Source organism: Drepanopeziza brunnea, assembly GCF_022702325.1.
Source record: "Drepanopeziza brunnea f. sp. 'multigermtubi' strain 214-2 chromosome Unknown ctg15, whole genome shotgun sequence".
NCBI classification, from domain to species: domain Eukaryota; kingdom Fungi; phylum Ascomycota; class Leotiomycetes; order Helotiales; family Drepanopezizaceae; genus Drepanopeziza; species Drepanopeziza brunnea.
The window spans coordinates 1,529,963-1,555,711 of NW_027094078.1; the positions used below are offsets into that span (position 1 = coordinate 1,529,963).

Consider the following 25,749-nt stretch of genomic DNA (forward strand, 5'->3'; position numbering starts at 1 on the left):
CCACCAATAGCGGAGCTTCTTCAGCGCCAGACTTCTTCATGTTCTCTAATCGATCTGCGTCTCTACAGTTACCTTTTCCGAAGCTTGGTCATTGGCGATTCATAAGCACGAGAAGTCGGAGGCTTAAGTCCGCACAATAGCTTCTTACCTCCATCAGATAGAGCACACGTCTTGGCATCTGATATAGATGTAAACACACGAGCAAAGTCCTACAGCGATATGGGATTTAAGTAAAACCCGTTTTCGCATAACCTATCAATATCGCCGTTTTACAAATCAATCTGATTCGATGGCGGGCGGGCACGACCCTATCCCTCAGAAGGTTGACCCGAAGGGCACCAACGCAAGGAACATATTAGAACCCAGCACTGGTACAGAGATCCCGGAGAAAGAAGAGCGGACAGATGAATCACTCGATGAATCACTCGAGGAAGGTACTACTTCAAGAAAGAATGAGAGCCTGACAGCAGGTCTCCAAGTGGTTGGAGCGTTCTTCATGATGTTCAACTCCTGGTATGTAGATGCCAACCCCGTCCAATGCCGTATGAATCTAAGGGATAATGGTACCAGGGGAATCGCAAACACGTTCGGAGCGTACCAGAACTACTACGAGAACGCTCTGCTACGAGACGAGACGCCTTCACGGATCTCGTGGATCGGATCCATACAAGGGTTTCTCTTGATCCTGGTTGGAGGGCTGTTCACTGGGCCCATCTTCGATACTGGACATCTCCGTGGACTGGTAGTTGCTGGCACTGTTTTATCCGTGTTTGGTATGATGATGACCAGTATTTGTAGGGAATATGTACGTCGATTGATTCCGCCCTAGAGGCAAAAAACTCCCTGTTTGGAAACACGCATTTCGGCCCCGGGGAGTGTAAGCAAAGACTTGACCTGTGCTGATTTCTCGACAGTGGCAATTCATCCTGGCCCAGGGCCTGGTGGTAGGAGTTGGGTCTGGATGTTTCCTACTGCCAAGTATTGCAGTCTTCCCACAGTATTTCACCGAGAGACGAGCCCTTGCGGCGGGACTCGCAGCAGCAGGTTCTAGCCTAGGCAAGCCGCAGGCTACCTATAAGACTCCAAAGGCTTTTGCTAATAGTAATCAGGTGGTGTTATCCACCCTATTGTATTCCACGAGCTGCAACCACGAATCGGCTTCCGTTGGGCAACTCGGGTCATCGCCTTCATCATGCTGGCAACATTGACAATCCCTCTGGCAGTTATGCGTGCAAAAGTATTCCCTTCCACCCGCAGGCCTCTGTTTGATTTTCAAGTCCTCCGCAACATTCCATACATACTATTCACGATCGGAGAGTTCTTCGGCTTCATGGGGCTGTACGTCCCTTTCTAGTGAGTGAGCAGCGAACCATCTCTCCATCCTCACTTTAAAGTAAAAGCACTTTAAAGTAAAAGGGCATTTCTGACCCTCCCGTCCAGCTACATCACAACCTACAGCACAGAAAAGAAGATCGCTGGCCCGAACCTCAGCTTCTACCTCCTAACCCTCATAAACACCGGCTCCATCCTCGGCCGCATCGTCCCCAACTTCTTCGCAGACCTAACCGGACCCCTGAACATCTGCACGCCCTTCGTCCTCCTCTGCGGCCTCATCGCCTTCTGCTGGCCCTCCATCGCCTCGCTCGGCCAAGCCGTCACCTTCTGCCTCGCCTACGGCTTCTTCTCCGGCACCTTCGTCTCCATCACCGGCCCGTCCATCGCCACCCTGAGCACCGACCTCGGTCTGGTCGGCACGCACATGGGCATGAGCTTCGCCTTCGCGAGCCTGGGCCTGCTGGTCGGCAACCCGGTCGCCGGCGTGCTGCTGCGTGGCCGTGGCTGGCTCGGCCCGGCGATGTTTTGCGGTGCGACGAATCTGCTGGCCGGCCTGTTCATTCTCGGGGCGAGGCTCGCTAAGACGGGGAAGGTGCTCGTCGTCCAGGCTTAACCTGGCATTCGCATGGTTTTTCCTCAAAAAGCTGTGGTGGGTAGCGTGGAAACGCCCTCCCCCTTCCCCCTCTCCGCCGCAAAAAAGGAGGGACCTTGTCCCATGTGAAAGTCGCCCCAGATCGTGACTTTTGACCATCACATCTTTCGGCCTAAGTGTAATTTACAAAGGGGATTTGGAAAATGGACGTGCTTTGATACCATGCGCTGGATGGAGTAAGGTAGTCTAGTCGTCAAGAGACACCGTTGCGAAATTGTGAGAATGGATGGATGAATCCAACTGCCTCTGTTTACTTTTTGGTCTTGGCGAAAGGCCGGCCCTGCTGCTCTCTTTGATGTGGCGACCTAGTCCATGAGTGAGTGAGTGGTCCGGTCAATCAGTTCCTTCACAACGCCTCGCACGTCAGATGGCTTCTATTTGCGAAAAAAAAAAAAGAAGAACAATAGGAAATGAAGGAAATTAAAAAAGAAGAAAAAAGGAAAGGCACTACTGGTCTTGATCTGGAAAAGAGAGAAGGCCACCGCTGTGGGGTTTCAGGTATAGTATGGTAGGGTAGGGAGGGTAAGGTAACTTTGAGTAAGGTAAAGGAAAGGAAAGGAAAGGAAAGGAAAGGAAAGGAAAGGAAAGTGGAGTAGAGTGGAGTAAAGTATAGTAGGGTAGGGAGGGTAAGGTACTACGTACGACGGAGGAATATACGTAGTACGTAGTACGTAGTACATGCATACATACACATATATATATATTTGGGGGGGGGGCTTGCGATGGGTTCTGCTTTACTTTGCTTTACTTTGCTTTACTTTACTTTACTTGGCTCTAGTTTTACCTAGGTAGTACTTTACTGCGTCCCAGGCGGAAGTACAGTATTACTACGTACTACGTATTACCTACCCCCCTGAGGGTGAGGTAACCAGGGGGTTTATACTGTCCCAGTGCGGTGGTGGAAACCGTACCGTGGCAGTACTTTACTTTACTTTACGGTACTCTACGGTACTTTACGACGTCCCAGGCGCAAGTGTCACCCCTCGAGGGTAGGGTAACCAGGGGGTTTAAAGTGGAAACTAAACTTTGGAGGCACCCTCGAGGGGTCATACGTAGGCCTGTGCCGTGGTACTTTCCTGTACTTTACTTTACTTTACGGTACTTTACTTTACTTTACTCTACGGTACTTTACTTTACTTTACTAAATTACACTTTACTTTACTTTACTTTACCCTACCTTGCCTTGCCTTGCCTTGCCTTGCCTTGCCTTGCCTTAATATACTCTATTTTACTTTCCTTGACTTACGTAGTACTACTCCTACTACTACGTACGTTCTTTACTACTCTACTTGACTTTCCTACGTCGCAGGCGTAAGTAAGTATTACCCCCCGAGGGTAGGGCAACCAGGGGGTTTAAAGTGGAAACTAAACTTTGGAGGCACCCTCGAGGGGTAATACTTAGGCCTGTACCGTGGTACCACCTACTACTATATATCTCGATCGATCTAGTCCAGTCCCAGACCCAGTCCCACCCAATTTCCCATTCGCAGAGAAGAAGGAAAGAAGGAAAGAAGGAAAGAAGGAAAGAAGGAAAGAAGGAAGGAAGGAAGGAAAGACTGTTGGAACGATCGATCATCAGATGCAAGTGCAAGCTGCTAGGATGCGGCATCAGAGACGGATGGACGGACGGACGGAATAGAATAGAATAGATAGATAGACTGCTTTTGCTTACTTGCTTGTTTACTTACTTACTAGTCCCCCCCTCTCTGTCTTCACCCCTCCTCCCCCCCCAACTACCCGCTCTGGCCAGGGATGCCAAAGTCCCACGTCATGCGCGGACACTTCTCGCCGGCGCGGACGAAGACGGTCCAGCTGCGCGCGTCGCGCCACTCGCCCTTGACGTAGCGCTTGTCGTTGCAGTAGTCCTTGAGCTCTTGCAGCGGGCGCGTCAGGTACTGGGCGTGGCCTACTTGTAAGGCGGCTTCGTTCTGGTGGGGAGGAGAAAGGGGGTTGGTTAGTTAGGTGGTTGGTGGTTGGTTGGTGGGTGGTTGGTGGGTGGGTGGGTGAATCTTCGTCTCTTCCACTCTTGTCTTTTCTCTTGCTCTCTCTTCTTTTTTTCTTGTTGTTTCTTTTTATTTGGGAGGAGGGGGGGGGGAAGAAAGAGAGAGGCGTGGAGAGAGAGGGAGAGAGAGACAGAGAGAAGAGGGGGAGAGAGAGAGAGAGAGAGAGAGAGAGATCGGAAGCTCTTCAATTGACGGCGGCTCACTCACCTTGTTACAAAACCAGACGCCGGTTCCCCCGTAGCAAGCCACGCGGGGACATCCAACACGCGACTGGGGCTCGAAGCTGGTGATGCCCGGCGAGTTGGTGAAGAGGTTGATGAGGGCCTGGACTTCGGTCTCGAAGGCGCTGGGGAACTCCGGGTGCCAGCCTGTGGTGCCGCAATCGATGTGGGCGGGCGCGGGCGGGAACTGAGTGTATGATAGGAGAAAGTGGTCAGCAGCTGTTGTATTGCCATGTTGCCTTGTTGCCTTGCTGTCTCTGCTTGGACAGAGGGCTGGAGAAGGGGTGAGGGTGTGAGCGAGAAACTTGAGACTTACGACTTGCCGAGCAGCAAGAACGCCGGCTGCCCCCACGGCGAGGTCGGAGCGGGTGGCTACTTCTGGCGCGTATTTTGCGACGGGTGGATCGTAGGCATTAAAGTTCCACTTGAGCAAAAGTTAGCGCTGCGGTTGGTAACTTTATGGGAAACCCAGGACCGTGTCCAAGGCGCGGAGCCAGCAAAATCCCAGAAGATTGGGTGAGAAATGGGTTCTGGAGTCTTATACGTACGTGCAAGTTCGGGCCGCAGTCGTCGCCGCCTCGAAGGAGAACGGTGACTCCATGGGTGTCATCTACTGATCCTCCAAGGGCAGCTGGGGTACCAAGAAAGAGTCAGCAAACGCCAAATCCAGCTATGGGAAGAGGATGTTATCGCTGTCCGCAAGAGACATGCGCCGAAGCAGACGGCCGGAGCGCTCGATACTGACCGCGGTTGCAGGAGTCTCTGATATCCTCAAGGAAGTATCTCAGGCCGTTCGCTCGTCCGACAAACTCCTCTCCATTCTACACACAAGATCAGCAAATCGACGTGCTACGATATCGAGAGTGCTCTAGCGAAGAATCCAGAACTGCTGGACCTACCGAGTTGCAGGCCAAGACCTTAGTGCCCTTGTAGCAGACGACCTTCTGGCACGATTGGCGCTTGAGAACCAAGGCATCTCCCACGCTGGCGACGAAGTCGATGATGTATTGGGTTTCGTCGAGGCTGGCCGGTGTCCATGGAAGGAAGGGGATGCAGATGGGTGCGTTTCTGGACTCCGCGGAGAGCAGCTGCGATGTTTGGTCAGTTCGATCTCGGGTATGCTTATGCGAAGAAAGGTACGACGGACCTGACCTTGAGCAGAGAGACTCTCCACGACGGCGCTGCGCGCAGCAGGCTGAGTTGAAAGGTCGGCGACTTGAGCTTGGATAGGGTCACCGAAGGCTTGGAGAGCGAAGAGGCTGGCTGCAAGCAGCAGAGTGCCGAGGGTGGTGATGAACTTCATCGTGCGATGAAGATCGAAGTCGAGGTTGGATGAGTTCGGGGTGTATGGTTTTCGAAAAAAAAGGGAGATATCGAAAAGGGGTGGGTTTATGTGCTGATTTTGGCCACGCATTCACCAGTTGTGTCCATCTAGTATTGTTAAGCTAAGTCACCCAACACGCGAGAACGTCACGATATCTGCCCATCACTGCAAAGCGTTCACTTGTTTCCTACAAGCCTGAGAAAAGATGACTATTCAGTTTTAAAGCTAGCTGGCTTGGTTCGGTATTCCCTCTCAATACGTGAACAATGAACCTGAATGGAGCTTGATCAACGAGCTAGACAATAACAGTGAAACTTCATCGAGGATCTGCTTGAATAACATGACGCCAAATACACTCTTGAACACGAAACTAGAAACGAGGTAGAAATACAGCTGAACGCAGGGAAAATCAAGATTATGGATATAAAGTAAAAAGAGATCAATATTCGTTTGATTTCAGCACGGTCATGCTATAGCAAGAAGTTCTTAACGAAGGTCAGCTATAGCACTGCCATTATTCTCATACTTTGTGAATACATAAGACAGATAGAGTCTGAAGCAATGATCTTTGTACGAGAGCTTTAAAGAGGCAAATGGAACACAATGAATACACAAGAATTGCATTTATGAGAAGGATATTGAGTATCGCATAGCAAATAAATGGGATAACAGCTGAAGAAATATATTAGTATGAGTGTCGCTCAAGATGCTGGAGCTCAACCGATAATTCTAGAAGTCTAAATGGTAGAAGTTCTGTTAGATCCTCATATCCTTGGAAGGTATCATTATAACTCGCTCTTTCGGCCTTCGTGTACCAAGGCTTGGGGGCTATTTTTCTCGACGGCGAGGCCATCCTTCTCCGAATCATACGGAGAGATGTATGGTCTCACCTTTGCCACCTTCGACATTCTCAACACTTTTCCATCTTTCCCTAACGCTTTGGCCAGGAACCCTTTCCAACCGCTTCCACTCTCAACATGAAATTCCGTTTCGAACCCCATCCTCTCTTCCTCGCCGAGCAATTCCTCTCTACCTTCAGGATCAATACCCCAGAACTGCCATGACTTCGTCTTAGTATCGCCATTCCAGCTCACATAAACCGTCATGCTCTCGCGATTTGCCAGTGAGACGATTGCAGGGTCCTCACTCGGCATTCCTGTCCAGTTGAATCTGAATCCGCGATAGCTCGCCGGTCTTCCGTTCCGGAAAAGCACCCCGCTGTCGAGATATGCATGGAAGACGGTAGTACCACTCGGCGAGAATTCCGTGATTGCGCCTGCTGTCCCCCAATTCACGAAGACGTTGCCGTTGGGCAGCACCTGCGTGTTGCCCATCGCGAACGCAAATTCGCCGTTGGGTGCTGCGAACTTTTGAACTAGGTTTGCTGTCCAGTTCTGGGTGTCCAAGACAAGTTTCTTACCGCTGGATTCGTTCTCCCATTCCCCGTCGCAGGAGCGTTGACCACTGTTGTCGAACAGGCTGATGGTTGCAGTGTCGGCACCCTCAGAACTATAAACGAATCGCGCATCGTGCTGAAGGCCGAATGAAGCTCCAGGTCCAAACGTGAAGTTCGAATACTTGCCGCCCAGGCGCCAGATGATATCTCCCGTAGTTCCGTTGACCTTGTAGATAGTGGACGTGCGGCGAGCGGATATCAAGTAGTTCTTCCCGTCTCCGTCGACCGAGTTGATGTGGAAGAAGTCTATAGCGTCCGTGTTGTTGAGTCCGCTGCCCAGCGACAATGTAGATAGGGGCACAACGCATTCTGCGCTGGGTGAGCTACGTTATTCGATAGCAGGTGGAAAAGTTACCGCTTGGAGACACGTGGTCGAGGCTTCGCCACTCAAAAACGAGGCGTCCAGTCTCTATATCAACCTCTAAACCGAGTCAATGATCATATCGCATAGCTGTTCTGGCCTCGACAAACCTTGGAATACTCCATCCAAAAGCCATTGAGCCTTAGGACTAGTGCTGAATTCTGTCAAATCACACTGCACTGGCGTGTACGATACGAATAGCGCTGTCTTCTCGTTCCTAATCTGGAATTCGTGCTTGTCGGCAATTATGTGATTCATCATGGCAACCTCCTTGACCATCTCATACTTGCGGTCCAGTATCCTCACTCGCCCTTGTCCAAATTGAGTTCGTCTGGACGTTGCATCGAATTCAAATCCAAACAGCACATCTTGTCCATTCAACCGCGCAGCCTGAAAATTGTTCGTGGCAGCTGAGAATGATCCGATTCCCGACCAAACAAGTTCTCCGGTGGTTGTAAAAATGTACGGCCCGGCTTGGACTGGGCCGAAAGGCCCAATGGGTTTGACTCTACGAGACGGACGTGGCGATACGAAGATATAGCCTGGCGATATCTCGGATGGGGTTGACAGCGTGATGTTGAGGGTTGGAGGAGACAAATCTGGTCGTGATTTGAAGGTCCAATCTGCGCTGCCTAACTCTGGAGCCAGCATTGTGACCGTGATAGCTGTGAGCCAATTTCGGAGGCGGAACATTCCGAGCAGCAATATACTCCCCTGTTCAAAGAAGCAAAACAAGTAAGCGAGACATTGATGCAGGTCCTACGCGAATTCTCAAGTTGATCCTGATCTATCACGAATGTGTGACCTGAAAGAAACAAGACAACGAAAAAAAAGATTGATGATCTTGTAGAGATCGCTCCTGAGGCTAGTCCCTGATCAGTACAGCTCCCACGTGAGTCTGAAAAGAAAAGAGGTATTGCTCACACGATTCGCTCCAATAATCATGAATTAAACCTTACCCTCAATTATGGTACCGAATCTTCCAAAACACTCGGGCTGACTAGGCGCAGAATACGAAGAGCCACGTGACACATAATATTCGCACAGACGTGACTTCAACGCGTGATAAACCGAATTGAATTGGGAGTGCAAAAGGATCGTGAGTGCCGGTAGGCTATGTCACCTTATAACGGCATTCCACTTTGATTCCTCTCTCGTTTGCCCATCGTGCAACCGACTCGTTGTCCTCTTGTCCCCAACAGATCAACTTCATAGGCACGCATCAGAAGGAGCTCTGTATCTGTGCCCTTCAGGAGAATGGTTCAGTCGGTCTTACCAGCTCTTTTGCACCCCTACTGCTGGGGCATCTGCAATCTGGGTTAGCTATCTTAAATGCAGCCTGCAGCTAGCCGTGACCTAGTGAGAGCATGCAAGAAGCCGGACGCATGAAAGGTCGTATTCGAATTCTTTTTCCATCCGATCATCGAGGCCCGGGACCGAAAGCTCCTCGATTTCATGTAATATGACGACATTGCCAAATGCTGATATATATATATCGGGGCAAAGCTCCTGCTCTTGTTACGAAACCGAGCATCTTCTTCATTTGTGAGGCTTCTGGTGCACCAGACGGCTTCAAAACTGGCTTCTTGTTCCACAACTCCTCAAGTGGCTGTCTTGAGTGATTTCATCGAAATGGCTCAGCTGCCTGCCTTGTCGGTCCTCGACTCCATGATGTCGGGGATCTTGGATGTGGTATTCAAGGCCAGGTCATCCTCATAATATTGCTGTGTTCTTTGAACAGACTCTTGAGTTGCAGTATGCGTGTGTATTATATTGTGGAAGGGTGCATGGTGAGGAGCTTGGATTGGAATGATGGAAGTCGGAATGCCGATAACAGTCACGTGTTGTGATGACTAATGAGCGTACTGAGATGTTCTCTTGCAGGCACAGTATCAAAACCAAAACATTCGATGGCAACAAAAGCCCGAGGATTCTGTGTTAAGGCTCGTGGATTGACGGCGACCGGCAGTATCAGAACATCTTCCTTCCAATCTGGGCACTCAATTGCTCAAAGAACCTTTTATCGTCAAGAGCCTCACTCAAACTCGAGATACTTCGCCTCAGCTTCCACTGTCCCCCGATCCAGGAGCTCCCGTCCCCTCAAGATGGCCAACGGCGACGAATTTATTTTGACTCTCTCATGCCCTGATATACCAGGCATCGTTCACGCAGTCACTGGCTTCTTGGCCCAACACAACCTGAACATCGTGGACTCGCAGCAGTTCGGAGATCCCACTTCCAAGAAGTTCTTTATGCGAGTCCACTTTTCCCAGATCCAGGCTTCTGAAGGAGATGGAAAGATCAAAGCCGAGATCCTGAGAGAGTCGTTCAAAGAGACGGCAAAAATCATGTCTATGGATTTCGAGTTGTCTTCAACGGCCCAAAAGCCTCGGGTTTTGATCATGGTATCTAAGATCGGTCACTGTCTCAATGACATTCTCTTCCGACAATCTATCTCTCAGCTTGGAATCGAGATACCTCTAATTATCTCAAACCACCCCGACTATGCTCCTCTAGCGGCGACCTATAAGGTCCCCTTCCACCACCTCCCGATCACTGCTGAGACCAAGGCTGAACAAGAGAGTCGTATCCTGGAACTAGTCAAAGAGCACAACATTGACTTGATTGTCCTGGCTCGGTATATGCAGGTTCTCTCGCCTGCACTCTGCACCGCAATGTCTGGCAAAATTATCAACATCCACCATAGTTTCTTGCCTTCATTCAAGGGTGCCAAGCCATACCATCAGGCATACGATCGAGGCGTCAAGATCATCGGAGCCACAGCGCACTTTGTCACAAGTGACCTTGACGAGGGACCCATCATCGAGCAGGATGTTGTTCGTGTTGGCCATGGAATGAGTCCAAAGACCTTGACGACTGAGGGCAGCAACGTGGAAAGCAAAGTTCTGGCCAAGGCCGTGAAGTGGGTTACGGAGAAGAGAGTCTTACTGAATGGTCACAAAACCGTTGTCTTCAACGATCTTTGAGATGCTGAAATGAAAAGTAAATCAAATCCGCGTCAAGTATTGCCTACGTTCAACATGTCGTGTCGGGTCTTTCAGATTCTAACGTTGCTAACTCCTCTCATGACTACAATGAATAATAGCTCTGTAAAGATGTTAGCCGAGAGTAAACAATTGAGTTCCCGTTCATTGAAAAGGCTTCACGACATCGTCCTATCGATCGTCTTTATCGAACCGTTATATAGCGGGTTATTGAATTTCAGTATAAAATCGGTCGGATCAAATTAAGAACCTCGCGTTGGGCGATGTGCCGATATTGGGTTGTTTATGCCCTATACTACGATACCGGTAGGAAGCGGGTGCACAAGGCAAGGAAGAAGAGAGCAAGTTCGTTCCGACACTCAATATCCGATACGGCACAAGCCGAAGCGAATCATTAGATCTGGATCTTGTGTGAACTCAGCCACTCATATCCAGTATACGGGACGCTTAATCGTAAAGAATTACAATTAACCATAATGAGGCGGTGCTCCAATAACCACGCCCCCCTCCAAATTTGATTTATGGCAAAATATTATTATCATGAAGTAGATTGCTTAAGACTCGGTCGCTAAACATACGTAGTATGAGGGGATAGAATGAACAATTCGGCCAAGAAATGCCAAGGACAGGGTGCGCACGGATCATTATCAGAAAACTTACTACGTATCTCCTCCTGTACCTTAGAGTCTCTTCTCTCCTTGTACACAATTTAGACCTTTGACAAGACCTAGTTCTGCCATACCGCGACAAAACTGTAGTAGACGTTTTCCGATACTACCAATTGCATATATCCGACGGGAGTTGATACAACATTAACTATGCGCCTATACCGCCCTCGTAGGCGCATGCGACTGAGGATAGCTTCTCCCTTTACCGGCGCACGAATATCTGATGCAAGACAAATTCGCTTACTTCACTATTTACTCTCTGATCCATACTCGCGCTACCAGAAGGCGGATGTTTCTAGACCGGCGAACGAGATTGCAACGCTCTGAGTGGTTGGCTGGGGGTAAATTTGATTCTATATTTGGAATGATCTCCTATATGGGCATATACCACGGTACAGGCCTAAGTATTACCCCTCGAGGGTAGGGAAAACAGGGGGTTTAAAGTGGAAACTAAACTTTTAAGGCACCCTCGAGGGGTAATACTTAGGCCTGCGACGTAGTACGTAGTAATTGTGATTCCTGGCTGCACGAATAGGCTGTCAGCCTCCCACCCGCTTGGGCTGACCATCCGTTTAAATTGCGACTTATCAGCTGGTCCGTAACCCGAGGCAATATCCCGGAGAATATTACTCGCAGGGACCACGTGCATGCCGCGTTCGGAAACAACTCTATCTTTGTTCATAATACGGAGATCCTTGATAGTGTTAATTAATAAGTAAGTACTAGTACGTAGTACTATCCGCCCCCCCTGAAGTAAATGCCGGGCCCTGTTTAGCCCCATAAATCGTAGAGCGGTGGTCTCTTAATGGCTTAAAACCCTGTCAGCTCTTCGTACTGCACAGACTAAATACTACCTACCCGAAGATACTTTTCAAGGCTGAATGGTTACGAAGTCTAAGTTTATTAACGTTGTAGTTCGAGCCCCGGTAAGAGCCCTTGCACATTATACTTTTAGACATTATAAGTACCGGTAGTAGTAGTAGTAATAATTTTACTATAATAAAGCGATCTACCAGAACACAAGTTGATATTACTACCATAATCTCCTGGTCCTATTTATATCCGCGCGCGGTGAATTTCCCCTGTCGCCTTTCATGGACGCGGAATGCCTGAATCAGTCTGATAGTACCTACTACGTACTTGCACAACTAGAATAAATGTCAAGTTTCAATTAAAAATGTAAAGCGGGGGGCGACCCGTTGCTCGGCTTTTGGCAGCTTGGCGTATCACATTGGCTTCTTCTTCTTTAGAACCTTCTCAAAAACCTTCTCAAAACCCTTCTGTGGGTACGCGCCGCTGTCAGATTCTTCGGTGGGATTTCCACTTATTCTGGTCCTTGGGCATTCAATTGGATGGGTTTCGCGGCCGGGTAGCTACAAATATCTTTCTGCTCATTTACTACGTATCTCGGTGTCCCAGCCCACTTTGCTGCACGCAGATACTCCGTAAACGAGTAGCTGGAATAGGTGCTGCTTCCGATTGACCTCCGATCGACAAGCCGAATAATTGGGTTTAAAGTCAAAAGATTACCAATCTCGTGGCCTGCGGTACTGCGTATTTATAAGCAAAGTGTTACTTTGCAGTCATTTAATTACCTGTAACGCCCTTTGCGCTACGGGCCAGTTCGACTACGTACCTAGCCCGTCCCTCTGCTACAGTAAAGTGCCGATTGAGCTTCGGACTAAATCAACCGAGGAAGATAACCGAGCAACAAAATAACCCGGCTGCGACAATCGCCTACTCTCGAACATTTTGGAAGCCAATCGCCCCTGTTAAGGCTCACACGAGTCGATATACGTAGTATCGCTTGGGAGCATCTGTAAAGCGGTAATCTTGCGAGTGAGAGGATCGTACGGCTCGCTTACTTGTGTCTACTTATATCAGCATCCAAATCCGGAGGCTTCGGGATTGCTGTGGCCCGCGCGATTCATACAGTTCTCTTATTTACCACGCGAGAAGTCATCGCACCATTTACCGGACGCACGGAAGCTGCGTCTTATGACCAGGACAAAGCTTGATCCCATGCGCAAGTCGAGAGTTTGACCGTGGCGGGGGGGCCGCCGTCCGTGTATACCACTACTTTTAGAACGTCGGCACCTATTTAGGGTCTTGCAATAGTGTTACGCAGACCGTACATTGGACTTCGCCATGCGCAGTGGTACTATGTATGAATTGATCGGATTATCGACGTAGCGAACGTGGCCGGTGAGGTGCCCCTGAAGAGCCGGGGTCCCCGTTCATAACGGTTCCACCAAGACTCCAAGGTCCCCAGGGCCACCATCGTGAAACCTCCAAACTCTGTTCGCTGCCAGGTCATTCCTTATCTGTTTTGGTATAATTAGTCTAGCACATATGTATACGTTCCCCGCCCTTCATTCCCGTCTGGCTTTTTAGTGATGTCCCGAGCCGATTGCGATTGTCACCGCTTGCTTGCGCCTTGGTCCGTTGCCTTCGAAGTCGCTCGTTCAACCAGCATTTCGCAATGTCCCCGTCGACCAACCGGTCTCCGGAAGTCGAGGGCGTTGCTGGGCTTTTCTTGGGCTTGACGTGGGGAACTGCAGTCTTACGAATCTATGTTCGAGCGGTGATGGCGAAGAATTTTGGCCTGGAGGACTGGCTGGCCATATCCGCTCTGTAAGAGCGCACTTCCAGCGACGGGATGCGAGAAAGTGGCTAACTAATTGGGAAAAAAAGGCTCTTGTTTACCTCAACGGCTGTGTTCGCCCTCCTAGGAATAAATGAATCTATGGGGTTGCCGTATAACGAAGTCATGGCGATAGCTCCGCAGAACTATACCCCTGCAATGATGGTTAGTTAGAACGTCTGATATATGCATATACAGAGAGCTCTGCTAATAGTGTTGACAGTGGTGGTTTGCAGTCGAGCTTTCGTATGTCACGGCGACTTGCGTCCTGAAGTTGAGCATAGGAGTCTTTCTCTTGCGTATTGCTGTCAAGGAGTGGCATCGAATCTGTCTCTACCTGACCATGGGCTTCGTCTTGCTATTCTCTGTTGGATATTTTTTCTTTCTCATCTTCCAGTGCTCGCCGGTAGATTTTTTCTGGCTACAGTTTTCACAGAAGCCGGGCACCTGCATTAACCCTGACATCGTCGGCGCCTTGACTTATACGCACTCGGGACTGAATGCGTCTGCCGATATCATTCTCGCATTCTTGCCAGTACACATTGTATCACAACTGCACATGAACCTGCGGACGAAAATCACCGTGTCCCTCATTCTCTCGTTAGGAATGATGTAAGCTCACCCGACGATACACAAGAGCTTCTACTAACCGTCAGCAGCGCTTGTATAGCAGTCATCGTCCGTATCCCGTACGTCAAGATCCTGGTCGACAACTCCCATGATTTCTTGTATTACTCCACCGATGTGGTTATTTGGTCCGCAATCGAGCCAGGGCTGGCGATCACAGCAGCGAATATGGCGACACTACGACCGCTCTTCAGCGTCTGCCTATCGAGGAGCAAGTTCTGGGGGACGACGAGCAGTCGCTGCAAGACCTCCCGCTACTGGACTCACAAGACAGGATCCGGGTTCTCGAGTCGCATGCGCACCGCTGGTAAAGGCTACACGCGAAGCCGAAGCATGGGCAACGCCGACGCGATAGGACTGGGCGCTCTGGACCCAAATGGTAGCCGGACGCGAGAAACCAAGTGCGGCGCATGCGGAGCAGATTGCGATGCATGTGGGAACCCTAGCACGAAGTCGAATCTCGACACCCGGATCGAAAAGGAAGCCCTCCCTCAAGGCAGTAGCTGGGACATTGAGCGGCAGTCGGGGCCGAATTGCAAGCCCACTGGGGAGTGGCCGCTAGTGTCCAGCGCCAGTGACAGTGACAATTCCAATTCCAATCCCAATCCCAATGCCACAATCGTCAAGACGGTGCGGACGGAGATCTGGAGCTCCTACGAATTCTCAGGACCGCTACCGACACTGCCACCCGAAATGTACGACCAGGTGCTTCCGGGGCCCCCGACCGACGGGAGGCGAGATGTGTGGCCGGATAAGAGGCCCGGCTCCAGCTATGGGCGGAGCTGATCGACCACCCACCTCCTTGCGCAAGCCGACGTTCAGCCAGCCAGCGCCGAGGTTTTGGCTGAGAATAGTGGATTTACGAATTGATGCCTGCACGCGTATGAAACAAAGGGAGCGGGAATGTACACTACAACTAACGCCTTCATGTAAGTATTATATATATTTCAGTGCGGGACTTATACCCTTCGGACTAGGGACGGGACAGGATGCCTGCACAGGCTGGTCTTCCTCTTCTTTTCTTTACCCTAGGAGATTTCGTGTATATAGATGGTTGGCTGGCTTGGGCTTCGTTTTCTGGAGCGGACGAGGGGCAAATGTTTTGGGGGGCGGGGGGGGCGGGGCGGGGGTTTGCCACGGCGTTACTGCGTTCTTCCACTAGAACGGACATGAGATGATGCTGGGTTATAGAAAAAATACTACCCAGGAATGCTAATACTACCACTGTTACTACTACTACTAATCCTGCCTGCCACCTCACTTCCTCTCTCACTTTCGTCAATGTGGGTAAAGTCCAGGATCGAAGCTTTGGTTCATCCCCTTCTTGCGAATCCGGCTTCGGCATTCAAAGCGAGTCCACGGGCCATAGATATCCTACTGCTTGTCGGTCTCGCCTGCTGCCGTAGTCCTGAGTGCAGTTTCATGGCGTCCTTGCTTGCTTGCTTGCTTACTTGCTTGCTTGCTTGCTTACATTAACCCAGGTCCGCAGCTACGCAGCGGGGTCACCCCCTTCCGAAGAATGTAGGGTATGGGAAGCCCGCTTTACTGAGCGCTAGCTAGGGGGTCAGGGGTCGGAAATCTTGACACCATAGACAAGCGCTTGATGGTATCCATTCCGATGGAGTGCTTCGGTCGTTTTCGATTCATCCATCCCTCCATGTCTCTCTCTCGGGCGAGCGAGATGGGCAAGTTGAATATTATGCTGCTGGAAAATTGGCCGGGGTATTGACGATAGGCGGAACAGATAGATGAGAGAGAAGGTCGGGTATAGCTCTTGATGTATCGACTGGTCTCTGTGTACCTTTAGACTGCGAGTGCAATGGGGAGGAGGAGGAGGAGGAGGAGGGGTTTGTTTACAGCTAAGCGAGAAAGGATCACGACGAGCACGCGATCTTTATCGTATTGTAACTTCTGGCTCGGATGTCATGGTTTACTTATTCCTTCACCTATTATTGATATAGATTGACTACGTCATTATAGATCCTGCGCCGATTATGCATACCATATCCAGATCCGTTATGACGATCGTTGAGCTCCACCCATTCTGTCGATTAGATAAATAGGCCCTGCATTAAACCGATCACATCAGTCGTTCGCAGTCATATCCACGACCAAAACGATCCCTCATCGTGAACATAAAATTGCTTAAAGCTATGGAAACATCAGCGGAGTTCTACATGAGAAAGGCGGGGATGGAGAGAGTATGCACTTCAAAGAGATAATATTCTAGCTTACACGGGCAGCTCCCTTTCGCGATCTTACAGTATCCTATACTCTATTCATATCCAGGATCTTTTCTTGGTGCGTGATATGAGAGCGACTTTTCACAAACACCATTTCGGCACGATGAAAGAAACTGAACCTCTTGTAAACAGCACGTGACTTACGAAGCCTCTCATTGCGAGCAAAGAGGATTTATCATAGCAGTATCTTGACGACTTGACGAATCCCCTGGCTTAACGAATTGCTATTGCGACTACCAAGCAGCGAATCAATCGAGGATGTTCGTCCAAACCTAGTGTTTCGTTTGCGAGAAACACAAGCCTCGTCACGAAAAAGTGCGCCCCAACGACGTCATCCCTTCAAAAGGGCCGTTCGTCTACGATGAAGAAGTTGAGGATGTAGCCTTGCCAGTCTCAGTTCTAATAATATATAAATATATAAACGTCCTTTCTAAAAGAGCAATCGCAACTATGAAAACAGCAGTGTTGTTGTTATTCTCCATTCTCCACACGGGCCAAGCAGCTTTCGGCGCCTACAACCTCTACCTGGCCTCCATCTCCATCCGCAACCTTTCCGGCTACGAAGAGACCATCAAGAAAGCAGCCAAGCATTCGAATACCGTCGGAGAGCAGCTGCACAGGACTAGAACTACCCAAGCGAGCGGGACATGCGCAGTACGGACCCCCCTTGCCATACAACATCACTCCACATCGATAAACAGCAAGCCGGATCGCGCGCCAACCCCAAACCAGCAGACAAACGAATACATCCATGAAATCAGATATACTGACTCAAGATCTAGATCCTGGCATCGTTGCTCAGCTCCATCTATCTGCTTCTCGTTTCAGAGAATGGGCGGCTGGTGGTGGTAGGCCTGAACGCACTCGCGCTGGCCTCGGCATGGCACCACGTCGGCGCCTTCTGGACGCATAAAGCGCGGATCCCGCTCCCCGGCGTGGGGGACTACAACGCGGCGATGCGGAACACGCAGGAGGTGCGCGCGAATATGGCGTACCTGGTCGCGAGCTGGGTCGCGGTCGGGGCTCTCGCCTTGCTTTTTTGAATTTCTTGATCCAAAGGGAAAAAAAAAAGAAAGAAAAGGGGAAAGTAGGAATAAAGTACTATTTTACCGTTCCTCCTCCAGCTTTCAGACAGGCGCGCCGTTGAAAGGTTGAGAGGATCGTAGGCGTTCCTAGCAATAGCAATCACGTCCTTCTTTCCTTTTCTTGCTGTACTTCCGGAAAACGGAGATGCGTTCGCGTTGCTGGGGAGCCAAGGAGCTCTCACCAACATCGTCTGCCTATCTCTTAATAGTAGGAGCAAGGGGTGTGTGCAAAGCAAGCCATCGCTGCCTGGTGTTCCTCCTCCTTCCTCCGTCCCTCAATTTTCTTTCCTCCGTCCGTCATTCTCGAAGACGAGCCGGGCCCGTTTCTCGGCCGGTGTTCCGTGGTCTAGGAGGCCGTGGTCGGAGAAGCCTTAAGATGATTCCTCCGCGTCGGCCATGTTTTCATCGGGATCGTCATCCTCTTCCTCATCCTCCTCCTCCTCCTCCTCTACCTCCTCATCTTCAGCACGTTCGAGCCATTACTGGAGACTGAAGGTCAACGGAGAAGAAGGTGTGGAAGGAGGGAGGCAAGGAGTACTCAACCAGAAATTGGATTCAGAGGACTTTCGCTCAACAGAGGGGAATGGATTACTTACTCTGGTAAGTAGCTGAATTATCCCCCCCTCCGATATATATATATATATATATATCCCCTTCCTCTACTACTCCCTACCTCCCTACCTCCCTACCTCCCTACCTACCCACCTAAACGTACCACTTAGTCAGCGAGAAAGAAAGCCCCCTCCCCCCTTGCCCTGACTACCTACTACAAGCTCAAGCCTACAAGCCTACAAGCCTACAAGCCTACAAGCTCAACACGACCCGCTCAGAAATCCCCATCCTCGCGAGCCGAGTACCGGTAAGTAGGCAAGTCGTCCGCGTAGAAGAAAGAAGAAGAAAAAAAAAAAAAAGAAAGCCGGGGGAAAGAATTCCAAAGTCTCATTTTCCATTTCTTCCATTTCCCATCTCCGATTCTATTCTCCATTGCTGCTATTTCCCCTTCGCCCGTGTCGTAACCTGCAAGTTCGCGAGCGCGCCGTGGTGTTTCCTTAGGACTAGGGAGCTGGCTACTCGGCTACTCGGCTTGCGGCTCACCAAAGACCGCAAGCGACAATCCAAAAGCCGAGAGCGATCCGCATCCATATCCATATCCCATTTCCAGCCCAGCCCCCCCCCCCTTTACTAACGATGATAATGATTCGTAAGAAGTATATCTATCTATACTTTAGCTTCTCCCAGCCCAGCCCAGCCCAGCCCAGGGACCCCAAAACCCCTTCAAAGTCTATCCTTCTCAAACCCCTCTTACCCTTCAAAGAAAGACACGACCCTGCTCACTCTCGCTAATCATCCTCCTCCTCCTCGAACTCAGAAACATATCAACCATCAGCTTACTCCCCTTCGCTTGCGCCTCCCCCTCACTAGTACTGAACCTCTCATTCCCGCTCTGACTCACACTCCATGTCTTCCCGTCCCCATTCGGACCCATTAACCCCGTGCCCTCAACGCCATAGACATCCTCTTCCACCTTACCGTCCCCGCTCCCACCGCTCGCACCTGTAGATCTCGCCGTCCCAGGACCCGGTGTTTTGTATCTCGAGTTCGTACTCGTACTCCCAAATTGCCGCTCTACAGCACCCACCAGTCCACTGCCAGGACTACTCTGCGCAGTCGCGGTTCCTGCTGGACGTCCGTGCCTCTTGACCAATTTCGCCGGCGTCTCAAAACTCTTGATACTGCTCTTCGTACTTCTCAGCGTAGACTGCGAGGGGTTGCGTTTATGCAGCAAGTTGCGACCGCTCATACTCGAGATTTGAATGGCTTCCTTTGGCGCGCTGTAGCTAGCTGTGCCGCCAGTACGAACGGTGTTGACTGTGCTGACGGAGCGGAGGGAGGACTTGGACTGCATATGGCGGATTGGAGAGCGTTGTGAGATGGGAGGTGGTGGAGGTGGGGGAGGGGGAGGGGGAGGGGGTGGCGGAGGTGCACTGAGAATCGTGTTTGTTGGGAGGATGGCTGGTACCGGTTCGACGAGAGAGATGGTCGATCTTTTCTTCAAAATAGGCTTCAGTATGGGAGCAGCTGGTGGTATGTTTGAGCTCTGTTGCTGTACGACGCCCAATGGCTGCTTGACAGCAACAAGTTTCTTTGGAGCGACCGAAGCAAAATCCGTCTCGTCGTCGTCATCGTCGTTGATCTGCGCAGCTTCTCGGACGTGTCCTCTGTGGAATGACTTGGGCATGGTCGGGAGCGCATAGTTGACATATGAAGTGTTCGTATTCTCCTTGACTCTTTCGAGCTTAGCAACTTCCGAAGACATCCATCTCTTCCACTCACTAGACCCTGCAGACGAGGTGGCACGATGACCAGCACCACTGGGCATCGTCGGGCGATATGTGGTTCGGTCAAGAATCACAACATCTCCAGGACCCGCTCCGCCGAAAAATTGCATGTCTGGGACATCGTGTTGCAGAACAAGTGAGATGGACCTCTTCGCCGGCACTGGGGTCTGACCGCTAGTAGTTCTCGAGTAGATACTCTCGCTATATGCATCGTCGGGGCCCTGCGCGACATTGATGACGGTCTCTGCGGAGGTAGAGCTCTCTGGTGCAAGGTAGAGCGGATTCAACATTGGAGCCGCAAAGTGGTGGGAAAGAGGTACATTCCCAGACAAGGCAACAGGATTGTAGTCGCTCTCGGTCATAGCACGTCGGAATGGGCTTGCTGTGCGAGGAATGGTGTAGCTGCCACCGCCACCGAAGAAAGCCGACCGTGACTCACGAATACCCTTGGGATGCTGGATGACCGGCTCATTCTGCTTGGCGATTTCTTGTGGCGTACGACCAGCGTCGGGGACAGTATGGAAGGATGCTTTAGAGCCTCTCCGGTGAGACAGGCCTGCTGGTGTTGTATTTGGAATATTCTTACTCTGTGGCTGACTGATTGGGACGTTCTCCTTGTTGTTAAAGGTATCTTTCGGCGAGAAAACATCGTCTACATGACGGTGTACTTGAAGATTTTCAGCCGTCACCCACTGCTGGGTGTAAGGTCCAGTATGGTTATAAGCATCATAAAGCTGAGATTGATCCCCTGGACGGATGTCCACGCTTTCACTGTTGCTTGTATTGCGAGAACTTGGAGGAACCTGGCGGATAGTGACAGGCGTCCGGTCGGCTTTCGGATCTCCGCAACGGACTGACATGGAGAAACTCTCAAAGTTGGGCTTCTGTGCAGCCTTCAGCTTGGACGTCGGGCTGTTCTCGTCAATGCGCTTCATCAGTGCCGAGTAAACTCGGGCGCTGTCGACATAACCAGGTCCTGGGGCCTGATCATCACCGGTACTCTTGCTTGGTCGGTGGACGACGGACGGGTACGCAGAAGGCTGGTTCTTCCTTGTACGACTGAAGGATAATGAAGGAACATGAGATCCCACTTCATTGATGATAGAGAGCCGATGTAGCTGCTCTTTGCTCAAAAGAGACTTCGCGGGTTGACTGGGTATTGTATTGGCCCCACTTGTACTCCAGCTCGTTACTCGAGACTTGTCGTCGCTCTCAACACTCTTGATACTCTTGATGCTGCCAGCATTCGATCGAAGTTGTTGGCTAGAATTGGCGGGATGGATAGTTGGCTGCCTCGATGCCACACGCGAAAGAGATCCTTCATCGGGATGAGGAATGTTGGAGAAGAACTCCTGCTCGTCGCTGGGATGATCGCCGTTGTATTGACGCACATGTGTCTCTCTCGCATCTACTTGCTGATTTGGGACGGTCACAGGCTCATCATCTTTGCTGCTTCTGCCAAAGACCCGCTTAAATTTATTTTTGAGGTTTCGAGATGCTTTACGGGCGACATCCTTCAACCCAGAATCTTTCGCGGCGATTGATTGATTTGCTGAAGCGACAGGGCCTCCATAGCTGTTTGCGCTGCTGGTACGCACGGACTTTCGAAACGGTTTCTCTTGTGCCTGGCTTTTCGATCGAAAGAGAAAGGAAGGCTGCTCTCTGAGCCGTTGCTGCTCGGCGTCACGAAAGAACCGATCCCGGGCAAGCTGGACAGCGTTGTCGTTCCGTTCTGATTGGGTGTGGTCACGCCTCCCTCGCAGAAAACTCATTGACCTGGGAGCTCTAAGAGCAGAGTGCTTTGGCTGGGTAGAAGACGTCTGCGAGTTTCCTGCTCGGGGGTGCGAGCTGTCTCGTCTATCGGGAGTGCCGTTCGTGTAGAAGACATCTGGAACTGCTTTGAGTGGGCTGAACATGGACTTCGATCGCCGGATACGGCGGTAGGAGGAGGGCGTTGACGCAACGTCGTCTTCGCGAGTGTAGTATTCGTCAAAGGCATCCCCAGTGACATACTGCTCAGCTGTTCCACCTCGCATCGAAGCCTTGCCAATGGAGGACGAACGACTGGGAGGCCGATACGCCGCTGGTACCGGAGCATCTGTTGTCATGGCCACCGGTCTGAGCGTTGCGTTACTCAACTTCCTCTGAACAGGATTCTGCGCTGCTCTCGTCCCAAGTGACTGACTTCTCGATATACCTGTAGGTCCAACGAAACGCACACTGTGCTGTCGTCTGATGACCGGCCTCTCAGCATTGTCGGTAGTATTGGCCTCCATAGTATTGGCCTGCTGTGTTGATGGGGTCTGAGGAGGATGACGATCAAGTTGCTTGGATTTGCTGGTGTTGTTTCTCGAGAGACCGCCGCCGCTGTGGCCCACATCAGCGCTCTTCCTCTCCTGGGCTCGGGCGAATGCTAACGTTGCTGCTCTATATGCCTGCTGGCGGGCAAGCTCGGGATCCATGGATTCATGCTTGCTGTGAACTGATGATGTTGATTTGCGCCGATGGAGCCCCTTGGTGCTACTCCGGCGGTACATCGTGGTAATGCAGTGTACGGTCTTCAAGATGAGACTAAGTATTCAAATACTTGGTAGAATGCGATACAAAGAGTGCTCGTGCCGTCGCATCCACGTATTATCCAAAAGCGAGATGAATGTGTGAAGAGAAGAAGAGCAGACGCGCGCCAGAGGAAGAGAAACAATGTATAGACTTGATCATCCGAACGGAAAGTACGAATACCTGTTTGGATTAGGCTAAAGGGGAAGGGGCGACCAGCTCGCTTACCTGGGGTAGTCCCAAACCAGGAAGCCGTAACTCATGGAGACCAGTCACATATATGTGTAGAGCCAATGCAATATAGGATACTTCGATTTGAAGTAGAACGTCTAGTGCATAATACAGCAGAAACCCATGCGGACCTCAAACGCAAGGAAACCGTAAAGAAAATGCGTAGTACAAAAGGTAACCACCATGACGCACCATCTCATGCCCAATCTGAAAAGAAAAAGAGCCGTGTTGGTAGTCTATGTCTCTAGCGCATTCATGCAACTTCATAGATGGCCTTCATATCCCGCAAACGATCTCATCTAAGAGCTCAAATCCTCGACCAAGTTGTGAAGCTCAGCCTCGACCATCTTCTGGATCTTACTAGAGATTCTCGCCGTCTTGGAAATGACAGTCTCTGCGTCCTTCACAACCTCGCCGGAGATGACGTTCAAGTCCTTCTCAATGGCCTCCTCCAGAAGCTCAATGGAAGTTGGGAGCTTAGCGGACTTGGGCTGATCAGCCTTGTAGCTACCAGCCTCAATGATGGAGCTGTAGTTGGAATTTCCACCACCGTTCCAGGCGAGAATGTTCTTGGTGTCAGCTGGAACATCAGACAAAACACCCTCGGTAGCGATGGCCATGAGGTTCTCCTTCATTTTCTTGGGGGTCATATCAGCAACAGCGTACTCGGAGTCGGCAGCTGGTTGGAGAGAAAGGTAGTAGGCCAAAAGACCAGCAATGTGCGGGGAAGCCATGGATGTACCGGAGATGGTGTTGGTGGCGTATGGGCTGCCAATCCAAGTAGAAAGAATGCTCAAACCTGGAGCAAAGATGTCGTTGCACTTTCCGTAGTTGGAGAAGTAGGCACGAGAATCATCCAGAGTAGAAGCACCGACAGTAATGGCTTTGTCGGCGGCAGCTGGGGAGTAGTTGCAAGAGTCGGCGTTGTCGTTTCCGGCAGCGACGGCAAAGTGAATTCCAGCGTCAACGGCACCGTTAACAGCGCGGTCAAGAGCAGGAGACTTGCCACCACCCAAAGACATGTTGGCGGCAGAGCCCTTGAAGCCCTTCTTTCCCTCCTTGACCTTCTCGGTGTGAGCGTTGGCCGCCCACTCCACACCCTTTACGACATCGGCCATGGTTCCAGATCCGTTCGAGCGAAGCACTTTGACGGCGTAAACATTGGCCTTCTTGGCAACACCGTACTTCTTGCCAGCAACAGTACCTGAGCAGTGAGTTCCGTGTCCGTTTCCGTCCTCGTCAGCGTCGTTGGCTGGGATGGTCTTTCCCCAGTGGGCGCGACCCTCAAAGTCAACGTGCTCGACACTGGTTCCGGTATCGATAACGTAGACATCGACACCCTCGCCGGCATCAGCGGCATAGAGGTACTTATTGAAATCACTGAACCCCAAGCTCTTTCGGTGTGAGATACGAGCAAGACCCCACGGGGCGTTCTTCTCTGTTTGCTCCGGTTCGTAATCACCTAGAGTGTGCACAACGGAGTCTTTCTCGACGTATTCGACCTGATTGGGACACTGGTCAGGACATGTGTTTCATGAGGAGTGATGACGCGGAGGACAGGGGAGGAGCTATCACGTGTGATACTCCCACTCTTAAGTTGTTCCAGCAACGGCATGACACTCGGCTTATGCCTGGAGCTTGATAGAGCCAAGATAAGGGCAGAAGTGATAGCCATCCAGAATTGAACATTGAGACGGATGCAGGGCAAGTGAGGGCGAGAACACAGGACGGGGTTGTGTACTTACATCTGGATGCCTGCGGACCTGCTCAATGACCGAGTCATCGAAATGGCCGGAGTAGCCCAAGAAGCTCCCGGCGATGTTGTATGTATGTTTGAGGCCCTCAAAGATATCCTCGGCCACGGGAAACTGCGATCGCTTGCGAAGCTCTGTTCGCGCGCTCTCGCTCTCAACGTGGGTCTCCTTGACCCAGCTGCAGTGGTGAGAGGCAGCAGCCTCCGTGACGTGCTTCTTGAAGACAACAATATAGGAGTCGGGGACTTCGACTGAGTTGGAAGATGAGATCAGGGGAGCAACACCCTCGTGGATCGTCTCGGTGCTGAAGGAGGAGGAGGTGGGTGCCGATGAGGCCAGCAGCGGCAACAGTGAGAAGCTGATAAGCCCACGCATGATGAATGGAAGGGAGGGAGAGGGAAGGACGTGGAGAGTCTGCCTGCGGACGAGGGATTTAATAGGTAATAGGGGGACTAAAGAGTTGTTGATGTTGTTGCTGTTGAAGACAGATGGAGATACTGTCTTCTGAAGTTGATGTGGCTGATGGTGGTGGTGTTGCTATGAGGAGAGGAGGAAGGAGGAAGATGGATGGAGGAGACGGAGGAAGAGAGCTGGTTGAAGGGTCGAAGCTCCCCAGGGCCTACCTACCTATATGCGCTCATTCACGGGGGGGCGAAGCTGCAGCGCTAAGCCCAGAACAGTCAGAGGTGGGCGATAAGCAGGGGTAGTGTAGGGTGGGGCATGACTTTCGGTTTTGCGATGACCGACCGACGACCGACGACCGATGAGCGATGACCGACGACGGCCGATAAGTAGAAGTGAGCGAGCGGATGGAAGGAAGATGGTGGGAAGACGATCGGGAAAGAATCCTTCGCATGGGGATAAGGTATGGTATGTTTGTTGTTCTTCAAAGCAGTGACGGTCGTTCTCTCCTCAGGCATATCGCTTAGTCATTAGCCAATGGTTATTGTTGTTGTTTATGTTGCTTATCCTGTTGCTATTGTTTTTGGTTGTTGCCTGGGCTCGGATCATCTGACCCGACCGACCACCAGCCGACCTCGTGACTCGACCCCACGAAACGCATAGCTCCGGAGTGTCCACTATAACTATGATCACATGGGCCCTTGGGACCTTGGGACCTTAGCTTCAAACCCAATGGAGGAAAGATAAGACCGATGATCCAGGTAAGGCACACACTCAATCTTTCTGTATGTCAAATGCCAAGACGAGGCTGTCCAAGCTGTGTCTTGGGAAGGGACCTGATCA

At 51.0% G+C, this 25,749-nt stretch overlaps 8 protein-coding genes across 8 annotated transcripts; 4 read left to right on the forward strand and 4 right to left on the reverse strand.

Annotated features, from left to right (window-relative positions):
• Nucleotides 1-289: 289 nt before the first annotated feature.
• L3040_008354 (uncharacterized protein) lies at nucleotides 290-1,948 on the forward strand (the record flags this gene model as incomplete). The annotated part of the gene is made up of 6 exons (XM_066154002.1): nucleotides 290-513; nucleotides 571-742; nucleotides 799-877; nucleotides 988-1,056; nucleotides 1,110-1,353; nucleotides 1,441-1,948. The coding sequence occupies 6 exons, from the start codon at nucleotides 290-292 to the stop codon at nucleotides 1,946-1,948; spliced, it is 1,296 nt and encodes a 431-aa protein (XP_066010546.1).
• Nucleotides 1,949-3,720: 1,772 nt separating this feature from the next.
• L3040_008355 (uncharacterized protein) lies at nucleotides 3,721-5,514 on the reverse strand (the record flags this gene model as incomplete). The annotated part of the gene is made up of 6 exons (XM_066154003.1): nucleotides 3,721-3,915; nucleotides 4,198-4,635; nucleotides 4,760-4,842; nucleotides 4,957-5,032; nucleotides 5,111-5,299; nucleotides 5,359-5,514. The coding sequence occupies 6 exons, from the start codon at nucleotides 5,512-5,514 to the stop codon at nucleotides 3,721-3,723; spliced, it is 1,137 nt and encodes a 378-aa protein (XP_066010547.1).
• Nucleotides 5,515-6,320: 806 nt separating this feature from the next.
• Nucleotides 6,321-8,003, reverse strand: L3040_008356 (uncharacterized protein; the record flags this gene model as incomplete). The annotated part of the gene is made up of 3 exons (XM_007295351.2): nucleotides 6,321-7,300; nucleotides 7,347-7,412; nucleotides 7,463-8,003. 3 exons carry the CDS (start codon nucleotides 8,001-8,003, stop codon nucleotides 6,321-6,323), a joined length of 1,587 nt encoding a protein of 528 aa, XP_007295413.2.
• Nucleotides 8,004-9,457: 1,454 nt separating this feature from the next.
• On the forward strand, nucleotides 9,458-10,339 carry L3040_008357 (uncharacterized protein; the record flags this gene model as incomplete). Its single annotated transcript, XM_007295350.2, has 1 exon — nucleotides 9,458-10,339. The coding sequence occupies one exon, from the start codon at nucleotides 9,458-9,460 to the stop codon at nucleotides 10,337-10,339; it is 882 nt and encodes a 293-aa protein (XP_007295412.2).
• A 3,168-nt stretch (nucleotides 10,340-13,507) lies between these two features.
• L3040_008358 (uncharacterized protein) lies at nucleotides 13,508-15,082 on the forward strand (the record flags this gene model as incomplete). The annotated part of the gene is made up of 4 exons (XM_066154005.1): nucleotides 13,508-13,659; nucleotides 13,720-13,834; nucleotides 13,893-14,281; nucleotides 14,329-15,082. The coding sequence occupies 4 exons, from the start codon at nucleotides 13,508-13,510 to the stop codon at nucleotides 15,080-15,082; spliced, it is 1,410 nt and encodes a 469-aa protein (XP_066010548.1).
• A 1,907-nt stretch (nucleotides 15,083-16,989) lies between these two features.
• Nucleotides 16,990-17,582, forward strand: L3040_008359 (uncharacterized protein; the record flags this gene model as incomplete). Its single annotated transcript, XM_007295348.2, has 2 exons — nucleotides 16,990-17,193; nucleotides 17,322-17,582. The coding sequence occupies 2 exons, from the start codon at nucleotides 16,990-16,992 to the stop codon at nucleotides 17,580-17,582; spliced, it is 465 nt and encodes a 154-aa protein (XP_007295410.1).
• A 1,351-nt stretch (nucleotides 17,583-18,933) lies between these two features.
• L3040_008360 (uncharacterized protein) lies at nucleotides 18,934-22,500 on the reverse strand (the record flags this gene model as incomplete). Its single annotated transcript, XM_007295347.2, has 1 exon — nucleotides 18,934-22,500. The coding sequence occupies one exon, from the start codon at nucleotides 22,498-22,500 to the stop codon at nucleotides 18,934-18,936; it is 3,567 nt and encodes a 1,188-aa protein (XP_007295409.2).
• Nucleotides 22,501-23,049: 549 nt separating this feature from the next.
• Nucleotides 23,050-24,879, reverse strand: L3040_008361 (uncharacterized protein; the record flags this gene model as incomplete). Its single annotated transcript, XM_007295346.2, has 2 exons — nucleotides 23,050-24,252; nucleotides 24,496-24,879. 2 exons carry the CDS (start codon nucleotides 24,877-24,879, stop codon nucleotides 23,050-23,052), a joined length of 1,587 nt encoding a protein of 528 aa, XP_007295408.2.
• Between the last annotated feature and the right edge of the window lie 870 nt (nucleotides 24,880-25,749).